Raw genomic sequence first — 16,869 nt, 5'->3', positions numbered from 1 at the left:
TTCCGCAGCACGGGCCCTGCGGCTCTCAGTGGAGGCCAGGCCACTCTGACAGTCTCTACAGCCAGGCGAGAGTGGGTGCCAGAATGCCAGGAACTCTGAGCGCTCTACAAAGGGAGGAAGTGAAGTGGTTTCTAGGGTGGAGACAGGGCAAGAGCTGACCTTCCAGTAATTGTGGAGTGGGTGGTTGGGGGAGCTGTGCACTGGGTAGCAAACTGGCATCATGGAGAAGGGGAAGCTGACTGAGGACAGGCAGTCCACCTGCCACTTAGCTGCCCAGCTGCCTGGCACTCCGATCGTCCCAGCAGGTCTCTGTTCTTGTCTCAAACACCCTTCTGCTTCCCAGACTTGGCATGGCTGTCCTCCCAGAGACGAATGTGGGCAGTCTGTGAGGGCTTTGGAGCTGTTGTAGGACTCCACATTTCTCTTCTGCCCCACAGAAAGCCAGCATGTTTGGAAAACAAACAAAAAGCTACCGGTGAGCAAGAGGTGTCCAAGCAAAGAATCTGAGCCTAAAGGGCAGCTCATGGACTCACCTCCTCTCCCATGGCCCATGGGACAAAATCCTAGCCTGTACCAAGTCTCTTGCCACCTTTCTCCTTCTCTTCAAGTCTAAAAGTTTAGACTGTTTTGTACAATCGGTTTCAGCTCATTTGACTCCCAGGCAGTCGGTAGAAAGACATCTGTCAACTAGTCAAAGGCGTTACAGAGGCAAACATTCGTGAAATTTAGAACACCAGATGAAAGGTGTTGAGTGATTATCCGGACAAAACCTGTAGGCACTGTGCTTTGGAAGCAGATTCAATAAAACAGACAGCGTGGCATGGACCACTCTGCCAGAGTAACAAGACGTTAGAGTGAAGCGCTCAGAAAACGACGTCAGCGGGGAGCTCCTTCCTGCTGCCAAGTGTGGAAGCATCTCCCTGGAGAGTGCTAGCATGCTGCTTGTGTTTTCTCTAGTTGAGAAACAGCACTCTGTTTCTCAGTGACTCTAAGGTCCACCAGCCCAGACAGCTCCCTGCCAACTTAGGGATGAGCTGTGTGGACCTAGAGAAACCACAGCCCTGGCTGGCACCTGACTCCCAGGCCAGGATGAACTCCAGCTCAGTTCTGACCCCGTGACCTTCTCCGAGCCCCTTTTCAACAGGAAACAGAGTTAGGGCTAATGAGTGGGTTTGGTTGGCACAAATGAGAAAGCTTTGTTTTGGACTAGTGAGTCGCTTAGAGAAATGTTTTCTTGGTTTTTAGAGTTAGTGGTGAGGCTGTTCCTTGAAGCCAGACAGTTCTTTTTTTCTTTTGGGTTTTTTTTGTTTGTTTGTTTTGGGGAGGCGGGTTTTAGCTGGAGAAGGATTTTGAAGATGTGGAAATGAGAACCTCCTGACACCTGAGCAAACACACACACACACACACACACACACACACACACACACACACACACACACACACACACACCTATCTGTGGCCTCACTGCGGAGTGTTCCTGCTCCCACAACTGGCCATTCGTTTCAATGGTTTATTGTTGGTTTTGAACTTGTCTTCAGAGGAACAAGAGTTTCAGATGCTCCTTTGGATGCATCCTGTGTGGAGAATGAGATTCAGGGCACCGTGTGGTCTCTCTAGGTCTCAGAAAACCCACCTCTGAGATGGAGCTGGTGTTCGTCTAGTCAAGGTGTTCTTAGTGCCTCTAAGTCTGTCTCTGAACCCCAAAGATAACCTCTTGGGGGCCTTTCTTTCTTTCTTTCTCTCTTTTTTATTTTTTTCAATTTACATGGCTTTGTGTATGTGCCCATGTATTTTTATGTTTGCACAGGTGTGCTTGTGCCACAGCGCATGTATTGGAGTCAGAGAACTTTGAGGAGTTGGTCTCTCCCTCCAGCTTGTCTAGGCAGAGTCTGTCTTGTCTCTGTAGAGGTAGTGGGATTACAGACGCAGGCCACATGCAGCTCCTGATGACTTACGGGATTCGAACTCAGGTCCTAGGGCTTGCTCAGTTACCACTTTCATTTTCTAAGCAATCCCTCCCCCACTTCCCCTGCCTTCAGAATATTTTATTTCTAGTCAGGGTATCACTATGCAACCATGGCAGGCCTAGTTCTTTCTGTGCTGGCCTCAAACTCGTGGACAACCCCCTTCTTTTGTTCCCAGGGGCCAGGATAACAGCATGCCACACTCTTGTCCAAGAGGTCCAAAGTACCCGGTGCTGGGGCTACAAGCCTGTATCACCAGCCCAGCTGACCTTGAATGCTTTCTTTAGATGTGTTCCCGGTGTGCTCAGTGCCCATCCGTCATGAAGGCAATGTTTGAAGTTACACCCTGGCATCGGCCATTGTTAGTGGGCATTTGTGTTCTCCCACTTCCTGGTGATCCTGTTTCACCTACCCCTCACCCCATAGTTCTGACGAGAATCCCTCAATCCTTGTGCCAGTAGATCCTCCGTTTAGTTCCTGTTTCTTCCCTGGTGCTCCTCACTCAAGGCTTCTGTCTTCACAAGGCTTGGGCAGAAGGGAAATAGAGCTACCAGTGGCAAATGACCTCACCAGAACTAACCCCTTCTGCCGGCCAGACCACTTGCAGCTGTTTTAGATGTCTTCACTGACTGCAATGGACGCCAAGGGCTCCAGTGATTTCAGAGTCACAAATGTAGATATAGGGATTGTGCAAGAGGAGGGCAGAGGACGCAGGCATCAGCCACAAGGTGAATTTTTAATGCCTGTTTTTGATGTGTGCTATTTAAGACAGTGGTTCCAAAGTTGTAGCACATGGACATGTTAACTCAGCCACTGTTTATCTCTCTTCCTTACCCCTAGCATCTTACGGACTAGACAGTGCTTTCTCCTGCACACTGTGGAGTGCTAAGCAGCACCCCACCCAGTCATGACAATCAAAAATGTTTCCAAACTTTGTCATATGTCCTTGGGCAAGGGAGAGGGACATTGCCCCAGTTGAGAAAGGTGGACTCAGTTAGAAGTGAAGCTGAGCAGACCCGTTCTGTCCCCAGGAAACGGTGTGCTCCCCTGGGCGTTTTACTGCCTGTTTCTTCCTTTTCTAGTGTTTCTTGGTCCCAAGAGTTGATCAAGCTCTCCAATTCTAGGAATTAAGCAAATACTTCTGGGAGTGTCATTCTTACACATAATTATAGAAAATGGATAAAGACATTTCAGAGCAAAATTATCTAGCGAATCATGGGAAGAGAATGCTTTCTGTAAGGTCTCAAACAAATGGTTAACTAAAGTGTTTATTAACATCAGAGCTGACACTGGCCAGTAGGTTCTCCCCCAGTCCCTACCTGTTAAAGGGTCCTCGAGGCTGGCATACCCTTCCCTCTACTCTGAAGTCTCCAACCCAGCGACTAGGCTGCCCTTCTTCCAGCTGCTCTTCCTTATATAATGCAGCCATTTTGGCTACACTGGCCACTTTTCCTTTCTGGCATCTTGGCAAGCACTCTGGGCTTCTCTCTTCCTCTCCCCTATCGCCTATCCCCTCTCCTCATGGCCTTGCTCAGGCTGCCAGTCATGTCCACTGTTGACTATCCCAGATGCCTCTGCCTGTTTTCTCCCTTACATTTATAATAAACCATCTCCCCAGCCCATACCTAGGAGCATAATGTCCTCCTTTTATTTCCTTTTCCTGTTCACTTACGTTCCTCTGGGTTTTCTGAGGCCATGTTGTTCCCAGCCTCTGGCTTTGCCTTCCTGCTGCAAGGAGTCTTATCTTTCCTGTGTCTATGGAATTCGGTGCCGCCTGGTTTTTTACAGACTGGAGCTCCTAGTGAATTCCACTGTCCATCCAGAGCCCTGTGCCCAGGTACCATCCCCAGCTGAGGCTGGGTTCTGTTCACCCAAACAGTGGAAGATAAAGCCATCCATTTGTTCATCCTTGGAAGCCAGGCTGTTGGGCTCCAAGTATCCTCTTGGGTACTGAGGATAAGACAGCGGGTAAGGTAGCGCCTTAATGGCCCACTTGCTTTGTAGAAAGGAATATCAGAGGACATCATTGTGTGCATCTGATTGGCCATACCTGCACTTTCATATCCAGTATGTGTCCTCTGTTTCCCACATATGTTAAGTCTTTTGATCAGTTATGTAACATCGTGTCACCTGGTAAGTCCTTGAGGTGTAAGGAGGAACAGGAAGGGGACACATTCACTCCGTGCAAGATCAAGAAGTGATCATAATTCTCACGGTTCCCATCTGAAAAATGTTCGGCATTGTCGTTTGGTAGTTCTATCAGCTCTGAACCGTTTTGTTTTTAGAAGTGAGGACTAAGCTAGGCCTTCCTATTGGCCTGTCTATTCTGAGGTTGCTTAAACATATGGCCTTTTCAGACATTTCTGTCTGGAGCCCAACAAGTCACACCAAGAGCTCACCCCCACAGGCCACAGCTTGGCAAGGGAGTGGCAGAGTCTCCCAGCCTTGGTAAAATTGTCCTCTGCCTCCAGAGGCTTTGGAGGGTCAACCATGAGTCAGAAAGGGAAAAGGGGTGTCAGGTGACATTGCAGAAAGCTGTGGAAGCTTTCTCTCCTCTCATGTCTGCAGTCACCCACACCGTTTTAAAATGAGCGAGGTCAGGCTCAGCAACAGGAAAGTTCCACATTAGCAAGCAGCAGACCCAGGACTTGAACCTAGCAGTTCTCCTGCCTGCTCTGTCTAGGGCTTTTCCCATCCCGCCCACAGAGAAAAGCCTCCACCACTCCCAAATGGACCCATCTCCATGTACTGGGAAAGCAAGGTTCAGTGTTATCCTAATCCAAGTAGCTGAGAAGCCTGCTTTTATCACTAGCAAGGTTCGGCCTATGTGTACAGTCAAGAGACGAGGCTTTGAAAACGAGCCATGCCGACCTTTCTCAGTCCTGTTCCCCAGAGAAGCAGCAGCGTGATAAGGAAACCACATCAAAGATAAAAATTTTGAAATGGGCCATTCAGAGAAGCCACACTGGTGCCCAGGCACAATCAAGGGTCCCTTTAAGACAGGCTTCGAGACTGGCTCTGCATGGAGGGTGGCCATAACTCTGTCAAGCACCCAGTGACAGATGCTGGGTGCCGCAGTGAATTTAACCTGCGCCAGCATGCAGAGCTGGGGACCACTGGGGAGAACCCCTCATCCCAAAATGAACTGTCATGCAGTTTAATTCTCCCAAGCCCCTCTGCCTCGCTGTAGTTTTCTAGAACACAACAGAAATGTTACTCCTGTAGCGAGGTCTTCGTGAGTCCTGGACAAAATACCGTCATCTTTCCTTAGACGGATGAGCTGCACTGACCCACGACGGGAAGCCCCTCCCCTCACCTTCGGCACCTTGAGGACAGCTCCACAGCCCACCCACTTCTCCCCTTCCTTAGCTCTCTTCCCATGGAATCGGATGTTCCTCTGGAACAGAAGTATCCCCCAAGCCCCAAAATAGCTCCCCAGTCCTCAAAAACTGTTTCCAGCTTAGCCCAAATGGGCACGTCCATCAAAACGTGTCTCAGTTTCAGGAGGTTGATTTTATTGAATGCCAACCAGTGGGTGGATGGGGTGAGGGACACCTGTGAAGGCCCTAAGTGCACTCAATGAGTCAGCCTGTCACTGGGGAGCAGTGAGGCTGGTCCCCCAGAAAAGCTGAGGTGGAAAGAGGAAGGGTGGGGCTGGCCATCATGGTGAAAGGCACAGGAGTGGAGAAAGGAGGGAGGCTTGCTGCATGAGGATGCTGGGAAGCAGCTGTGCAGAGGCAGCGCGCGCGCGCACACACACACACACACACACACACACACAGCATTGTCAAAACTTTCAATAATGTTAGCAAAGGTTGCCAAGATACATTACTAAGTGAACAGAAACGAGGCTGCAGCCACCTGTTTACAGATAGGGCCGCCCTCCCCTCTTTAGCAGATTCATTCTAAGACCCTCAGTGAATGCCTAAAACTGCAGATACTACCATCGTGCGCACACACACACACACACTTGTGTTAGATTGTGGGAAATCTACCTGTTACATTTCCCCAGAATTCCTAAAGAGAGAGGAGGCGGGGCGTGGGTGCTCTGAGAACACCAGCATCTTCATCCATGGAGGCATCAGATATGCTGCATCTGTCGGGGTGAGGGGTGTGGTGGTGTTAGCATCCCGTACTTGCTGACTTGGGTATGTCTATTTGACTTGATTGGGTGGGGGTGGGGCAGCATGGAGGAGAACCCAAGTTTAGGTTCTGCTAGTTTCCTGTGAGGGGCGATGCTACTCTGCTTCTCAGGCTCTTCCGCTAAGGCTGTGCCTGTCCGTGACCCTCAGACTTCCTCCCAAGAAGGAGTGTGGAGGATTGTTTTATCTGCTGCTTTTCTGTCTGAGCTTCCCCCTTACCCAGGGATGCTCCCCTGTGGAGGTGGGGGACCACGTGGCCAGGGCAACTCAGGCCACCTGTGGCATTTGAAATGGCAGTGAAGCTTTGTGTGGCGAGGAAGAAGAAGCAAAGAGTCCTTCCCAAAGCAGGACCAACCGCCTCAGGCCTTGTCCTTCACTGCCCGTGGGGACCGAGGACATCACTGCTGGACAGCCGGGACTCATGTGCAAAGGGCAACGTGGAGCTTTTCTGTGACTCGCTGAGCATGTAGCAGTGGGGAGGGATTGACTGTTGGAGCAATGTCTCCCCAGGAGTTGCCAAGGAAGCTAATTTACCTGTTTCTCATACAATGTGCTTATTAAAATAAACTTTTACTCCATTATGGTGTGTAAGTAACAGGCCTCCTGCAGGCAAAATAGCAAAGGGCAGAGTGAAGTTTCTTTACCTTTTCATTTTTTTCCTGAGGCATTGTCTTCTGAAGCCAGCATCATCCATATTATTAATCACTTGTGGGGCTTTATCATGCATTGCATTACTCCCTTGGAATTAAACTGCACATATAAAGTATGAAAAATGTACTTTTTTTTAAACAGTAAAAAAGTAATTTTCTCGCATAATACCCAAAATAAAGTGCCATGGAGCCATTAGTAGTAAATTGAATTTTTTGGTATGTAATTTGTACAAAAACTGACAAGTACGAGGCCCCCTCTCCCCAGTCATTAGTTACTGGGTTTAGCAGACACAGAGGCGGTAATCTGCAAGGGCAGGCATTTTGATGTCGACTTCAATTGCACACTTCATTTATTTGGACAGGGGACAGGCGGCAGCTTCTGTCACGAGGCCTCACTGCACTATTAGCGAATCTCGCCCCAGGGCAGCTGGGACGTTGGGCTAGGGCAGATGTTCTTTTCAGCCTATTCAGTGACCATTCTTGGGGGTTGTTTACCGTCGCCATGGTGACCTTCATTTCCATAGCAGCAGAGCTGCTGTTTCTCAGAGGGAAATGAATTTAGTTATAAAGGGATAATATTTTTCTCTGTCTCTATATAACCTGCCATCTGTCAACCGGTGGATTGGTAAGTATTCAGAAACCTATTAAAAATTATAGCAATAAAGTGGCGAGCGTTCATGGAGGGAGCAAATTAAAAGCAATAATCAATGAGGCCATAAGCACCCTGTACCTCAACATCAGAACTTTCTTCATTCTTTTCTTTATATTTTATGTGCTTTGCTTTTTTTTTTTTTATGCCTTCATCACCTCCAACACCGCTGTGTGCACACACAGCCTCATAAAATACGATTTCCATTCTGCTGACGAATGGAAATGACCGAATGTCTTGTGTGTATCTGTCTGGGTGCAGGTGTATTCAGTGCTCTCTCTTCACATGATTTTGGCTCCCCCCAATATTAAAGAGTCCCAGGCTGACAGCTCACCTACTCCTCCACCTCAGGGTGAAAACTGAGGGGCGCCTAGATCAGCAGCTTATTGGATACCCACAGTGCAGATCCCAACGTTAACAAAGCAAGAAGAAGCTATGCTCATAGATTTAAAATATATATATATATATATATATATATATATATATATATATATATATATATATATATTAGCATATTCCTTGAATCTCATCTCAACCTCTGAGATCCCTCATTTAGTTCTTGAATTTTTTTTTCCTCTGTCATATTCATAAGCTATAACTTGCAGGGGGAAAAATATGCACACACCAGCCCTGTTGTAAATAATGTTATTTATTGGTTGATTTTTCCAGATCCTGACATTGATGCTGCCAGTGCCATGATGCTTTTGAATTCTCCCCCTGAGATACAAGCAGGTTGTGAGTAGATATTTCTATAGCATACAGCACCATAGTTTGTGAACTTAACCTTCTCGTTTACAGCCCAGGCCCTAGGAAGAGCTAATGTTCACACAGCCCCGCACTTGTAGCTTCCCTTTCAAAACTAAGTGTGTGGTTGACATGCAGATGCATGTACACACACAGCCACGCATATGTGTGAGCCAGTGCAGAGGTGTGCTTCCGAGCACGAGAGAGCGCTCATGTCTTGTCAGGACTGAGGAGAAATAGACCTGATAACAACTCTGCTGGTGACGTTTCTCTTGCGGGATTCATCCCCAAGACTTTGTAGGAGGAGGTTCCCTGGGCCACCTTCCCCGTGGTGGAGCTAGCAGTACCAGTTGTAGACGTTATTTTCTGTGTAGGTCTTTGGTAATATTAGGGCGCATTCTGGAAAGTTTGGTCCACCCATGCTTGGCGTAGCCTTAAAATGGAATCACAGTGCTGCATCACCTCACCTGTACCCTGCCTACAAGGCAGCCACAGGGCGAAGGGCAAGGCTCCCTGAGCAATGTCAGCTTAATTAAGACAACTCTTTTTCTTGCTTACTCTTGACTCTTGCCCCATACCTGGTTTCTTTCCTTTTCTCATTGTTATAGCTGACCTGAAATGAAGATGGCTGTGCTCTCCTCACAACTTGAGGCCAGCGCCTCTGTCCACACCCCACACCTGGCCAGAGCCACACTGAGCCGAGGGGTGGTGCCCCAGGATTTGCTTTGTTTTCCGTCAGGGCGCTGCTATGTCTCACAAGTGCAGGAAGTGACTTGGCATGCCAGATCCTCTTGAGACACTGCTAGGGACTAATGCATACCTGTCTTGTGCCTGTGACCAGGTTTCCAGCTGGTTTGGAACTCTGGCCTTCTGAAAATATCATGGCCTTCTAAGCAATGAGAATTTACCCCATTTTGGAGAATGTAGCATTTTCCACAAGAAAGCACCCATCCCTACATCCACAGTAGATTTCGTGTGGACTGATAAGAATTCCAGACATGCACTCGCTCATGCCTACGTGTGTATACACACAGACACATACACACACAAACACACACACATCCATATACACACACCCTGTCTGTAGCCTTCTTGATAGTTTTAGGAAATTTAACAGCTTCTTTTCTTCTTTGTACCTATTTTTAAAGATCCAAGAGATACCACCAAGCGTTCTCAGACAACCTGGTCCTCTGCCTGATGCTGCCCTGACTGCAGGATTCCCCTTCCCCTCTGTCAGGGGATGCCATTCCTGACATCCGGAATGTGGGGCTGCTCCTGGCCAGCCTTTTCCACTGCTAGGTCGATAGGCAACAGACGAAGCTCTGCGAGTAGCTTTTAAGTAATGTTTTTAAGTTTCAGAGAAATCTATACTTAAGAATTCATTATTAGCCGGCATTTCAGGAAAAGTTACAGACTCCGATCGTAATCAAGTCACGGGCTGGAAAGGTCCCTCTGATCAGGTCACATAGCCCATCTTAGTGGAAACACAGGTGGGTTCATCAGAGCTCTGTGAGATTCAAACCCCTTCCTCAGCTCTCAGCCACTCTGTGCTGTGTTTATTACTTTATGTGTATACACATGTGATGAGCTGGTCCCTCGGTTGAGAAGAATGGTGGAGAATACAAGCGGCAAGGGATATGGGTTGAGCACTCACAGATAGATCTTCAGTGTCTTTCCTGAAAATCTCTTGTTCTTGGGCTCTTGAGCACAGGTCGGGTTCTCCTGATCTGCTAACCAGATTGTTTTTCATATTTTCTTGGCCAAATGACCCTCTCCCCTCTCCATCCCTGTAACTCTCCTACTGTAATTCTTTCTGGAATATCCATAGTCCTAGTTGTATCAAAATGCTGAATTGAGTCCATGTGATAAATGTATAGACTCTTTTCTCATCCTTTTTAAGATGGGGTTCCATGTGACCCAGGCTGGCCCCAACTTACTATATAGCCAGGGATAGCCTTGAACTTCTTACCCTCCTTTCTCCATTTCCTTCGTTTCTCCGGCATGCAGCCCCATTCCCAGTGTTATGTGAGCTGGGAATTGAAAGGAGGACCTCATCCCCCAGCTCTGAAGGATCATTTTAGAGGGCTTTTTAAAAAGCTTTTAACATTCTGTGAGAAGTCTAGCCACAGCGTTCATGAGGGCCCCAGGCCAAGAAGGCTCTCCAGGGCCCTAGCAGGCACCAACCAGGATGCCTGTAAAGGTCACAGAAGGAGACACTCCCAGGCAGGAGCTGCAAATGTAGACGTGAGAATAAGGAGAGGGTAGAGAGGCACTGGCTTCATATTTGCCTTCCGATCTGACCTCTAGTGTTAATCTGGAGGTCAAGTGTAAGCATGGCCAGTGACAGGCTGCAGAGCCCCTAAAGATTGGAACAGTGCCATAGTTAGGGATCGTGCCAAATCCACCATCTCCCAGTGGACACAACCAGATGCAAGTGTGTCCAGCTGTCGACCACTGCTACTGCCAGCTATTTCTAACCCACCCCAGCAGCATCTTTATTTTCCTTTACATTGCTGGCTCCTTCCTTTCTTTCTTTCTTTCTTTCTTTCTTTCTTTCTTTCTTGGGAGTGGGGATGGGGGAGGATTGGCAGGGTTTCTCTGTGCAGCTCTGGCTGTCCTTGAACTCACTCTATAGACCAGCTCAGCCTTGAACTCAGAGATCAGCCTGCCTCTGCCCTGAGTGGAACTAAAGGTGTGTGCCACCAGCCCCTGGCAATGGTGCTGGTCTCTTGCTGTGAGATTTGAGGCAGTGCCTTTCCTCCCCAAGGAAGAAAGCCTTACAGAGCCAGGATGACAAAGCCCCCGTTACCTGCCTTGCTAGCATTTGTCCAGGCCCAGGTATGACCCCCCCCCATCAGTAAACACGTCAAGGCAACAACCAGCCTCCCTGATGGAGTGCGGGCTGCATGTATGGCAGCATTCATGGCTGGATGCCTCAGTGTGGGTGCACACAGACCTTCTCCCATGGTCAGAAGCTATGCAGCATGGCTCCTGAGAGCTCCATATGTTTCCTGCCTGTTCCCTCCCCTTGGGGCTGGTTGCTGTGGCCTGGCTCTGTTTATAGAGCCTCCTCGTGCCTTGCTATTTATAGCTCCCTGCTTCACCCCCAGGCTGCCCCTGTGAGTGGCGAGCTACCTACCTCATCTCCTGGCACTGCTCACGCCTGGCAATTACAGGCTGGTTTGGTTGCTAGAAAGGGGTTTTTCCCCCCTTTGTCATCTCCCTTTGTAGCCACTGCACTGCAGGTCACCAGAAGGCAGCCCCTTAGATCTCGTCCTTGTTTGGCATCTCTAAAGCTAGCGTGGGGCTGGCAGACTGGACACCCCCAAGCTCTGAAGCTGAGTGAGTTATAGCAAAGAATGTGCCTGAGACACTAGTGAGAACCCTGGAGGCTGGTGCACTCAGCAGTGGCTGGACTGGAGTCCAGAGGGACCACCACCTCTTGTTTCGCTAGTCTACTCCAACTTGAACGAGCCAGTGAGGTACAGCTAATAAAAAAAGCCTTGGGTTCTCGCACTTTGTCCCCTGGTATCACCCACAGTGTATAGGATGCGTTCTGCAGGGAGGGCCATCGTGTCTTAAGTGCTCAAAATGCCACTTCCCGAACAGTCAGCCAAGAACACAGCTGTCTGGTCTGCTCCCTAACTTCTGAAATGAAACTCTTATCGCCTGCTCCAGCCTTCTCTTAGAGAGTGGTAGCACAGACTGACTTCAGCTTCTGGTATCTCCCCTGACAATCCTTGTGAATCATCTTTAACCCCCCGTGGAGAAACCAGGTCACCATTACCCATCTCCAAAGGCTTAGATAATCCCTGTTTGGAATTTTCCCAGAGGCGGAACTCCAGATAATAAGGAAAACAACAGAACGGACCTAAGAGGGAAGGGAAGTGCTGCCTGGACCTGGGGTATATGTCAGCCATGTCAGGTTCCACAGAAGAGAGCCCACAGGAAACAGGCTGTGCCCCGCTATGCCAGCCCTTACCCAGCTTGCTTCCAAGCAGGCAGGTGGCAGGGGGGCCTTCGGGGGAGGAAGGATGACAGGAATGGCCTGCTGCTCAGCTTATGGCCTCTGATAGTGTTAGCCAGGGCTGCCCTCCAATGACAGAGTCTCGAGCTCCCCACTGAGGTTAATTTTAGATGTTGCAAAGACTAAGGCAGGTGCGCTGAGGGACAACACAGTGTGCAGGAAGGTTTGTTTTATACCTCGGACCTCTCGAAACAAAAATGAGTTTTATATGCTGTGAGGTGTCTGAGTTAATAAAGTACTCGCTACACAAGCATGAGGAGCCGAGTCCCAAAAGAGCGCACGTGTGTGTGTGTGTGTGTGTGTGTGTGTGTGTGTGTGTGTGTGTGTGTGTGTAGTGGGGATACAGGCCTGTAATTTCAGTGCTGGGGAAGCAGGAACAATTAAGTCCTAGCTTCCCTGAAACAGACCAGCTGACGTGGCTGAGGATGTTGACAGGAAAGCATCCAGGGTCAACCATCACAAGAACCTGTACGTGTGTGCATGCCCGCTGCATGTACACAGAGACACAAAGGACTCCTAAGGCTGCACTGTCACTTCAGGGCATAGCATCTGCACTGAGCCGCGCTGCCTGGTTATCCCTGGTGAGGTGTGAGTGTTGCAGTCTAGCTAATTTCAGGGGGCTTGGAGACATTGTGTGACTTAAGAAAACATAGCTGGCCAATAACTAACTGCTGGGGAGTCTGGTGCTGAAGCCTGTGTGTGGGGGCCCAGCAACCTGTCTCTTCTCCCAGGTTGCTGGGAGAAAAGATGTGTACCCGGTCTACAAGAAAGGCTGGTGCTGGAGGCTTGGACCACTTCTAGTGGGAGAACAGAGTTAGAAGTTGACTGCAAATGTGTATTTTCTTAAGTACCTGACTGAGCTACAGCCTGATTACATTTCAGAACATGAGGTGACCTAGATGGCTTGTGTTGGTCTTTGAGCATGGCGATGTTTTCAGGAAGTGGGTAGTGAGAGAAGAAGGTATCTTAGTTAGGGTTTCTATTGTTGCCTCAAAACACCATGACCAAAAAGCAAGTTGGGAAGGAAAGGGTTTATTTGGCTTACACTTCCAGATCATAATCCATCCTTGGAGGAAATCAGGACAAGAACTCAAGCAGGAGCCGATGCAGACCCCATGGAGGGGTGCTGCTCACTGGCTTGCTCCCTATGGCTTGCTCAGCCTGCTTTCTTATAAAACCCAGGACCACCAGCCCAGGGATGGCACCACCCTCAATGGACTGGGCCCTCCCCCATCAATCACTGATTAAGACAATGCCTCACAGCTGGATCTCATGGAGGATTTTCTTCACAGCTGGAGCTCATGGAGGACTTTCCTCAACTGAAGGCTCCTCCCCCACCCCACCCCCTGTCTCACGACTCTAGTTTGTGTCAAGTTGACACACAAATCCAGCCAGTACAGAAGGGAAAGAAAGGTGCTGATTTTAGACCGAGGGTGAGGAATGGCTCATTTCCTACCTAGTGCTTAATGGAAAGTGAGCGGACGATGGCTCTCAGCGCCTTTTTCCACTGAACCATTGTATATTGGCTGCACCACAGCTTCCAGAAACTACATTCCTGATGCTTGGGTGTGGAAGCAGAAAGGGGAAGAGGTGGAGGCACAGTTCAGTGTCACAGCTGGCTTTTGGCAGCCAGTGAGCGTGAGCGAGCGCGTCCATGTTCACCATTTCAGCATTGAGCACCCTGCCAATGAGGAGGACCAAGGAACGGCAGGAGTTGTGAGAGGCATACAGCGGAGCACTTGAGAAGGCGTTCTGGCTTCAGAGGATGAGCCGGCTTACACTCTGAAGCAGTCTCATAGGCTCAGGCGCACAACTCTTACTGTGCTGCCAGGTAGTTTCGAAGTGAACGCAGCTCATTGATTGGGGCAATGCTTGAATGCAGGGATGTAAGGTTAGGGTAGACTAAAAAGAATTTAAAATGTCCCTATTAAGCCTTATGCCTTTTAGGTAATTCATCAGAGGTTTCTGGAGAAGTGATTTGGACTGGTTGAAGGACGATGATGACAAAGATAATATTAATAAGCATATGTTACCAGCCATTAGGCTACGCAGTTTTCCTAGCTTACCTACTTAATCCTCAGAAAAACCCTACAAGGTGTGTTTATGCCATAGACCTAGGTGGGCTAACCAGTGCTATCTGAGGCTATGCTGCACTGAGCACCCCTAGGCCCTGCCTAGTGAACAGGGTGCATTTCCAACACTTGGTCCCTAAATATAAGAGCTTCTCTAGCCTTAGTAAACCTCCCCCTTACAGATCACTTTGGTGGTCACAGGGAGGGGTTGAGGGTCATGTTCCTGGCTTATTTAAGGAGTCGACATAGCTTGCTTCGGAGACAAAGTAATTAACTGGCCGAGATGGGACGCCTGGTGTCCCCAGCCGCCTCCTCTCAGGCCACTTCCTGCTCTAGACTGCTGCGCTGGGTGAAGTCCCAGTGTGCCTGTATTAATTAGTTGCTTCTCTGCTGCTGTGATAAAACACCATGAGCGAAGCAACTTACGGAAGAGAGAGTTTATCTTGGCTTATGGTTCCAGAGGGATGAGTCCATCATGACGGGACAGAGGCATGGCAGCAAGCAGAGTAGCAGGCATGGCTGCAGGAAGCGGAGGGTGAATATTTTCTATCACAGGAGCAAGGCTGTACACTCTCCGAGTCCCCCACCCCCAGGGATGTAGTTCCTCTAGCAAGGTCGCACGAACAGTGTCACCACCTGGGGCCAAGTGTTCAAGTGCTTGAACCTCTGGGGGGCATTACTTGTTCAAACCACCACAGTGGGATGATTTGCTATAGTAAAAGACCTTCTTCATTTCCTTGTGCTGAGTGTGCATTTGTTATCTGTGTCATTTCTGAGTATGCATGCTTTTTTTCTACCTTTTAAGGTCTAGTATATAGGGTACATCCTATGGCAAGTCGCTCAGATACTTAAGAGTTTGCATCAGGCATCTCCATCCTGTGTGGCTATAGATATGCACACACGTGTACACACACACACACACATGCGGTACACTACTAATATTTCTAGTATTTCCTAGATACAGGAATTATCCTAGTATTTCTTCATCTTCCCTCTCAGTCCTCTCCCATTTAACTGTAGTTGCCCTAATACATAGGAAGATACTAACTAATTACTGGATCATATGTAATTTGTACTGATGACTGGAATCATGGCACAGGTTTTCAGTATTCAGTTCTTTTCTGGCATGGTCCATTGTGTCAGATCCCTTTATGTTGTCCGTGAGATCCTCAGTGACATGAGCATCGGGCTTAAAGCTCATCTTTAAGAGGCTGTGTGACCTCTCCCATGGGCTCCGGACAGCTGGCTAAAGCCTGTACTGTGTAGACTGTAGCAAGGCTTAGCTCTCCCCATCCTGTGGTCCCTTTGTGATCTGTAGATCTGTTTATGACTAATCTTGACATGCAGCTTCGGGTAAGGGTCAAGGTGGGTTTTCATCCCAGAGCGTCGTCTGTGCTGTAGTGCTCCTGTTGACTCTGTTTCTTAGCAATTAAACTTTATTATGCAACCCAACTAGCTTATACAAGAAGGAAAAAGGTTAAAGGGACAAAAGAGTGAACCTTCCGGTAGCCGTTCCACGGGATGGATCCTTAGGTGTCTCTCTGGCGTGCGTGCTGATCCAGCTTGTCCGCTGCCCCCGCACGCTCTCTCCGCAGCCGACTTTGTTATTCTCTCTTCCCCAACTCCCTCAGTCACGTGGGTCCCGGTGAGGGTCCATTAGAAAGACAATAGTCCAGGTGGGGTTCCCAGGTCTGCTTCCTGAATTCCAGACCCAGGATGGCTCCACTCAGTCTGTCACAAGGTATTCATGGGGTGCCCCAAGGGTAAAGCCCGCCAAGACTGCTCCCACCTGTGACAAAGCTTACTCCTTCCCACAGCTCCCCTTTCTGCCACTGCGCTGTCTTCATTCCTGCCTTTGTCAGAGCTCGGTTGACCATATTGAGTGCGAGTCTGTTTTCTGGATTGTGCTCTGTTCCAGTGGTGCAAATGTCAATCCTCAGCCCACTCTCACAGAGCCTTGATACAGGATAGTACAAATCAGGTAATAAAGCCTTCGGACGCTACTTCCCCGTAGAGTAACTAGCTGAGTCCTGGAACAGTTCCTGTGCTCTTGGGGTGCTTCCACTATTCTCCTGCCTCGGGTAACCTCACCTGTCTTCTGAATCTGGTCTGGCTGTGCCTACTCACGTGATTGGTTTTACAGTAAGGGACTAAGGACATTTCTGAACATGGGACTCTGCTGTGGCAAAAGCGGCAGTCTTAGCCAACACCCTGCCTTTTCTAAGACCTTCTAACAAGGACCTTGTACAAACCTTGTACAAAGAGAAATGTTAAAAAAAAAAAAATTGGCAAGAGTTACAGAGTGTCCAAAGTCTATAAAAGTATTCTGTTTTTAGGCTGCTAGGCTGGCTCAGCCAGTACAGTGTCTGCTGTGCCAGGCTGAGTTTGGTCCACAGAGCCCACATGAAAGTGGGAAGGCGAGGACTGACTCTACAGAGCTGCCCTCCAACTTCTGAGCATGTCGTCCCGTGGACACTCCTCCCCACACTTCGCGCGCACACACATAATAATATAATTTTTAAGAATAATTTCATATTCAAGAGTGGATGCTTACCCTACATGAAGCACTTTCAGATCCCCTCCTAAGCTGCCATGCAGCCGAGGATGGCTGTCCTAAACTC

The 16,869-nt window shown here is 48.9% G+C and overlaps 1 protein-coding gene across 11 annotated transcripts in view; it reads left to right on the top strand.

The window, feature by feature from the left end:
• The window catches only part of Foxn3 (forkhead box N3), a 380,871-nt gene that overhangs the window by 352,044 nt on the left and 11,958 nt on the right, over positions 1–16,869 (top strand). For 9 of the 11 annotated variants that reach the window (XM_051150364.1, XM_051150366.1, XM_051150386.1 and 6 more), the window contains one exon: positions 8,075–8,140. The exons of 1 other annotated variant lie outside the window; for it this stretch is intronic. In XM_051150364.1, coding sequence (XP_051006321.1) covers positions 8,075–8,140 — 66 coding nt within the window. The remainder of the gene's footprint in view (positions 1–8,074; positions 8,141–16,869) is intronic. One more of the 11 variants, XM_051150395.1, reaches the window with a different exon arrangement.

Source organism: Acomys russatus, chromosome 1 (genome assembly GCF_903995435.1).
Source record: "Acomys russatus chromosome 1, mAcoRus1.1, whole genome shotgun sequence".
NCBI classification, from domain to species: Eukaryota; Metazoa; Chordata; class Mammalia; order Rodentia; family Muridae; genus Acomys; species Acomys russatus.
Note: the sequence above shows the minus strand (reverse complement) of the source record. Positions and strands in the feature narration are given on the sequence as shown.